General features: G+C 62.3%; 1 protein-coding gene across 1 annotated transcript; it reads left to right on the top strand.

Annotated features, from left to right (window-relative positions):
• The first annotated feature begins 825 nt into the window (after window positions 1-825).
• Window positions 826-6,206, top strand: LOC121171861 (RIMS-binding protein 3-like). Its single transcript, XM_041003575.1, has 2 exons — window positions 826-4,956; window positions 5,140-6,206. The coding sequence occupies exons 1-2, from the start codon at window positions 826-828 to the stop codon at window positions 5,716-5,718; spliced, it is 4,710 nt and encodes a 1,569-aa protein (XP_040859509.1). The 3' UTR covers window positions 5,719-6,206.
• Window positions 6,207-6,432: the final 226 nt, after the last annotated feature.

Below are 6,432 nucleotides of genomic sequence, written 5' to 3'. Positions count from 1 at the left end.
GCAGTTTTGATGTGTGTGTGACCCGAGATTAGGGGAATGCACAGCACATCCAAGGGTGGGCTCGGGGGTTCTGCAGTCTGCAATTCGAAGATGAATCAAGGACCTCGCTTGTGAATGCCATCATGCCAAGCCCAGGATTAGACTTCTGATTTCTTTTTTTTTTTTTTAAGATTTATTTTTATCTTTATTGGAAAGGCAGATATACAGAGAGGAGAGACAGAGAGGAAGATCTTCCTTCCGATGATTCACTCCCCAAGTGAGCGCAACGATCGATGCTATGCCGATCTGAAGCCAGGAGCCTCTTCCAGGTCTCCCATGCAGGTGCAGGGTCCCAAGGCTTTGGGCTGTCCTCGACTGCCTTCCCAGGCCACAGGCAGGGAGCTGGAAGGGAAGAGGGGGCTGCCGGGATTAGAACCGGAGCCCATATGGGATCCCGGGGCGTGCAAGGCGAGGACCTTAACCACTGCGCCATCGCGCCGGGCCCCAGACTTCTAATTTCTTTATGCAGAAATGTATGGGGGCAGGTGGAAGCCCCACCCAGGCTTGCAAGGAATCCCAAGTATCCAGTTGGGTGCCTGACTGGGTGCCTGACTGGGTCACAAGGACATGATGCCAAGGAGCAGGTGAGGTAAGGGCAGCGCAGAGCCTAGCCTACGCTCCCGGGCAACCCATGGAAGGACGGATGGCTGAGAAACGGAAGGAGCGCGCAGAGATTGCTCCCCTTCTAGGGAGGGGGCGCCGGAAGGGGCGCGCGGAGTGGCGGCCGTTGGCGAGCTACGATCTGGCCAGGCGGTCCCAGGCGGGGCCAGGCGGACCGCGGCCACCATGACCAAAGACTCGCCCGGCCCCTCGGGCGGCGGCGGCCGCGGGTCGCTCAAGAAGCCGAGCAGCCCGGGCCCGTCGGCGGTAATGTTGGAGGAGCAGAGGCGGGAACTGGAGAAGCTGAGGGCCGAACTGGAGGCGGAAAGGGCGCGCGGCAGGGCCGAACGGCGACGCTCGGCGTCGCAGGCGCGCCAGCTGCGGGAGACAGCCGAGCGAGAGCGGCAGCACCTGGCTGAGCACTTGCGCTCCAAGTGGGAGGCCCAGCGCTTCCGGGAGCTGCGGCAGCTGCAGGAGGAGGTGCAACGGGAGCGCGAGGTCGAGATCCGCCGGCTGCTGCGCTGGAAAGACGCCGAGATGCGGCAGCTGCAGCAGCTGCTGCAGCGCGAACGGGACGGCGTGGTGCGCCAGGCGCGGGAGCTGCAGCGCCAGCTGGCCGAGGAGTTGGTGAACCGCGGATACGGTGGCCACGCGGGGGCACCCGAAGGCCCCGCCGCAGCGCAGTGCCGCTGTCGCCTGCAGCAGGTGCTGGGGCAGCTGCGCTGGGACACGGACGGCGAGCAGGCGGCGCGCATCCGTCACCTGCAGACAGCGCTGGAAATGGAGCGCCAGCTCTTCCTCAAGTACATCCTGGAACACTTCCGCTGGCAGCCCGTGTTGCCCGAACCCTCCTCGGACTCGCAAGCCACGCCGCCGGTCTCGCCAAAGCGGCTCCTAGGCTCTCGCCGTGCCCCGGAGCTGGCCTGCCGACCGGGGTCCCTGGATAGCCTGAGCACCGGCGCGCGCGCGCGCTCCCGCTCTCTGGATCTAGTGCCCGCCGCCCGCAACACCAGCTCTCCGAATGACCCATTTCCCACGCGCGCCAGCTCTCTGGATTCGCTGGCGCCTGCGCAATCCCGCTCAGGTGACAGCACCTCGAGCTGCCCCAAAGCCTCCGAGTCCGAGGCAAGGGCCTCCTCGACAGACGCCTCCATTCTGGGCTCCCCCAGTGCTGTATCGCCCTTGCCGCTCCCGCCACCGGCGACGCCGTCGCACAGGAAGCCCGGCGACCCTCGTGGAGAAGAGGGCTATGGGAACAGCCAGCTGTGCGAAGCTGCCGCCGCCGTCACCACCACTACCTCCTCCACGTCCTCCTCCTCTTCCTCCTCGCCGCAGCCACCGCTGTCCGATCCGGACTACCAGGAACTGATGAAGCAGAACTCGGAGTTGAGCGAAGCGCTGCAGGCGCTCGCACGCCGCTTCTCGGGGCTGCAGGAGGAGAACGCACAGCTGCGGCGTGACGGCTTCTCCGGGCAGGCGGATGAGAAGGTGAAGCGGCTCAAAGTGAAACACGCGGAGCTGACGGGCCTGGCGCTGCGTCTGCAGGATCGTGCCCGCAAGCTACAGGAGACCAACCTGCGGGCGGTGAGCGCGCCGGTGCCGGGCCACAGCCACGCCGACCTGGAGCTGTGCCAGGCCTTCGCCCGCCAGCGTTTCCAGGATCTGTCGGAGCAGGCGAGCGCGCTCCTGGCCAAGGACAAGCAGATCCAAGAACTGCGACGCGAGTGCCACCTGCTGCAGGCGCGAGTCGCCTCCTTGACTTCCGCCGGCCCCTCGCATCCCGCGGGGACTGCCTCCCCCGCCCAGTGGCTGGGCATCAGTGACTTGGACCGACTCCAGCGCGAGTCCCAGCGGGAGGTGTTGCGTCTGCAGAGGCTATTGATGCTGCAGCAGGGACAGCGCCCACGGAGTGAGGAGGAAGAGGAGGAAGCGGTGCTACGGCAAGTGCGGGCGCTGGAGCGCCAGTGCGAGGAGCTGGGCGCGCAGGCGGCGGCGGCTAACCAGCGCGGCGACGAAGCCAAAGCACAGCTGCAGGCGGCCCTGCGGCAGGGCGCCTGGTTAGCGGAGGAGAACGCTCGGCTACAGGCGCGGGTCGACTGGATGTGCAAGGTGGCAGCCGAGAACGGCGACGTGCGCGGGCGGCTGGGGCGCGCGGGCCAGGACCGCGAAGCCGCTGGCCTGCTGGCGGAGCAGCTGCTGCGACAGGCGGCGCGCGGACAGGACAGGCAGCAGCAGCTGCAGCACGACCTACAGAAGGCCCTGAGCGACCTCCAGGCCGCCCAGCAAGAGATGCGGACCCTGCAGGGGCAGCCGGCCCGGTCTTCCAGCCAGCCCTGCGAGGCCCTCCTAAACCTGGATTCTCCAGTTCGGTCCAGCAAGCCTGAGGATTGCACACTTCCCTCTCAGAGCAGCGGAGACAGATCCAAGAGGCCAGAGTCAACGCGAGGGAGCCCAGAGGAGGCAGCCTGGGTCCCACAAGAATCAGACAGAACCCCCGCATCCAGCCCAGCCCTGGAAACCAAGTCCCAGACCAGAAAAACCAGCTCCCATTCCAACTCCTCCTCAGAGGTGGAGTCCCTGTGGGCCACTGTACCATCCTGCCCAACCCTGGACATGGACACCGCCAGTGAGGTGGATGATCTGGAGCCTGACAGTGTGTCCCCAGCCCTGGAGGCTGGGCCTGCCCAGGCTCCTACCACCCCCGAATTCAAGATCTTCTTGGCCAGGTACAGCTATGACCCATTTGAGGGCCCCAATGAGCACCCTGAAGCCGAGCTGCCCCTCAAGGCCGGGGACTGTGTATACATCCTTGGAGACATGGATGAAGACGGCTTCTACCAAGGGGAACTCGAAGATGGCCGCCGAGGCCTGGTGCCCTCCAACCTCATTGAACAGATCCCAGAGACTGAGATCCTGGGCCGTCTCTCGTCCAAGGGCAGCGACTCCAGCAATGACCCCATTGTTCCCACTCAAATGCCAGTTGCCTCATTGCCTGGGGAGGAAGCTGTGGGTCCAGGGCCACCACACAAGACAATGAAGGTGGGCTCCAAGACTGCAGTGGCTATGGACACTGGTCAGCGGGGCTCACCACAGAGCCCCGGGGGGCAGGACTTCCCCAGACCCCTTCTGGTGGCCAGAGGGGCGCTCTGTGTGGCCCCAATGCAGCTCCACCTGCAGGGTGTGACTGCCACCTCAGCCGAGATTGCTTGGATCTGCAGCATCAGCAGCCATCCCCATGTGGTGTACCTCGATGGCCAGGAGCATGCCCTGACCCCAGCGGGCGTTAGTCACTACACCTTCCAGAGCCTGCATCCTGGCACGCGCTACCAGGCCCTGGTTGAGGTCCGGCTGCCGTGGGACCTGCTACAGGTGCGCTGGGAGACCGTGTCCTCCACCATCACCTTCGACACGCCACTAGCGGGCCCCCCTGACCCACCCCTGGACGTGCTGGTGGAATACCAGGGCTCCCCAGGCCGCCTGATGGTGAGCTGGCTCCCTGTGACCATCGACTCAGCCGGCTCCTCCAATGGGGTCCAGGTCACGGGCTATGCTGTGTACGCCGATGGGCTCAAGGTGGCGGAGGTCCCCGACGCCACTGCCGGGAGCACCCTCTTGGAGTTCTCCCAGCTGCAAGTGTGGCCTGCGTACCAGAAGGTCTCTGTGAGGACCATGTCCCTCTTTGGCGAATCCTTGGACTCAGTACCGGCACAGATCCCCGAGGACTATGACTCCTGTCCCCAGCTGCCAGAGGTTCCTCCATTCAGCTACCCCTCTGGTGACCCATCCACCTGCAGGGTCACCTTTCCTGTCGGTTCCCAGAAACCAGCCCTGGCTCCTCTTAACGCCAAGACCAACTCCTGCACCTCTGGCAGCTGTGGTGAACCCCGGGCTGAGTTCCTAGATGCCTTCTCCGAAGAATCCCTGAGCAGGCAGTCCTCTAGGTCCCACTTGAACTCAGAAGAATATCCAAACTCAGGGCCCGTAAGCCCAAGGCAGGCTCTCACCAAGGCTTGGGAGGCCTGCGGAAAAGATCTGTCCTTCCAGAACCATGGGTCACCTCTGCCCGATGGCCACTCTGGGAGAGAGGAGGAGCATTTCCGGCATAGGAGCTCTGCTAGCCGACACCCCACCCCAGGATGTGTTCACCTGTTCCCTGAGCTTAGGCGGGAGAAAGAATTGGATCAGGAAAAACCTTTCCTTGAGAAGGCCCTTGGGTCAAAGCAAGATGCCCAGGTGTTTGTATCTCGCCAGTTGGGTACCAGCCAATGTTTCCCAACAGACTTCCACAACATTGTGAAGGAGGAAGAGGAGGAGGAGGTGGAAGAGGAGGAAGAGGAGGAGGAGGCAGCACTGTATTTGGCTCCGTGGGGCACAGAGAGGCAGGAGCAGAGACAACAGCTGAGACTCCAGAGTGGGCGAGGGCAGGCTCCCAGGGCCCGGAGACAACGTCCGGCTCCACCCAGGAAAGCTATTCCGATGCCCGGGGCTGGCCCCCTACAGCTAGGGCCCATGACCAGCCCCGCGGTCAGGGTCTTCGTGGCTCCCTTTGATTATAACCCGCTCCTGATGTCTCCCCACAGGGAGGCTGCCGGGGAGGAGCTAGCTTTCCAGAAAGGGCAACTGCTAAGAGTCTGGGGCAGCCAGGACCCCCGCGGCTTCTACCATGGTGAATGCAACGGGCAAGTAGGCACCATCCCCGGGCACCTGGTGGCCGAGGCAGAGGCGGGCGCCCAGTGGCCCAACGCAGGTGCTTGGCGCTTCCTACCCGCCTTGGGCCACCACCTGGAGGCTTTCAAGGGGCTCATGGGCCCCCGGGGCACCTTGTCCAGGCTTCAGAAGAACCTGAGAAGAACCACGCTGTGGACCCCAAAGACCATGCTGGCAGCTCTGGACTACAATCCCAAGGATGGGCGGGCAGGGGGTGGCCGTGCCAAGGGCAAGCTGGCACTGAGGGCGGGGGACGTGGTCACGGTCTATGGACCTGTGGATGACAAGGGATTCTACTACGGCGAGTCCGGTGGTCACTGGGGCCTGGTCCCGGCACACCTGCTGGATCAAATATCCCTCCATGGAGAATGAATGAGAAAGGCTACTTAGCTGTCTTCCCCTGGGAGGGGGAAAGGCTGTGGCCTCTGGTTACTTACATCTTGCCAGAGAGGAATCAAGTGCATGGATCCTTCCACTAGTATCCCCCATTCTCCACTCTCCCACACAAACACACCCTTTTCCCCAAAAGAGGCTAGTGTTGACCCTATGGCAGTATCCCCGCACATCTCTAGTAATTTCTGGAAGCAGCAGGGTTCACAACACCCCCAGGTTAAAACACATCCAACAGGAAAACAGAGTCAGCCAGAACTGGCCACCAGGTCGTCCCTGGAAATTGTCCATGAGCATGATGAATATGTGTTGGAACAGGTGCTTTGGGTCCACAGGTAGGCGTTGAACACTGTTTCTCCGTGGCCAAGTGTGAACAACTCCAGAAACATCTGCCTCTTAAAAACAGCGAACAGAGTATTTTTCTACCTCATGTTCAACCCCACCTCCTTCATTAAAATATTCGTAGAAAACAAAAACATACCAGAGAATACTTCAAATGTTGAAGTACAACTGTGAGAGACACACACGAGCAGCCTCTTCTCTCCCTCATTTTCGGTCTCCTGGGTTGGCAGAACTGAGGCGAGGCATCCTATATAGATGCCCTATATATATTATATATATTATCCCCTATATAGAATGGGCCTTGTAGATTTACCTCTCCACCCCTAGGGTCCAGCCAGGTGCCAGCTGTGCCCT

Source organism: Ochotona curzoniae, unplaced genomic scaffold (assembly GCF_017591425.1).
Source record: "Ochotona curzoniae isolate NIBS_2020 unplaced genomic scaffold, NIBS_Ocur_1.0 scaffold_274, whole genome shotgun sequence".
NCBI lineage: Eukaryota > Metazoa > Chordata > Mammalia > Lagomorpha > Ochotonidae > Ochotona > Ochotona curzoniae.
Note: the sequence above shows the minus strand (reverse complement) of the source record. Positions and strands in the feature narration are given on the sequence as shown.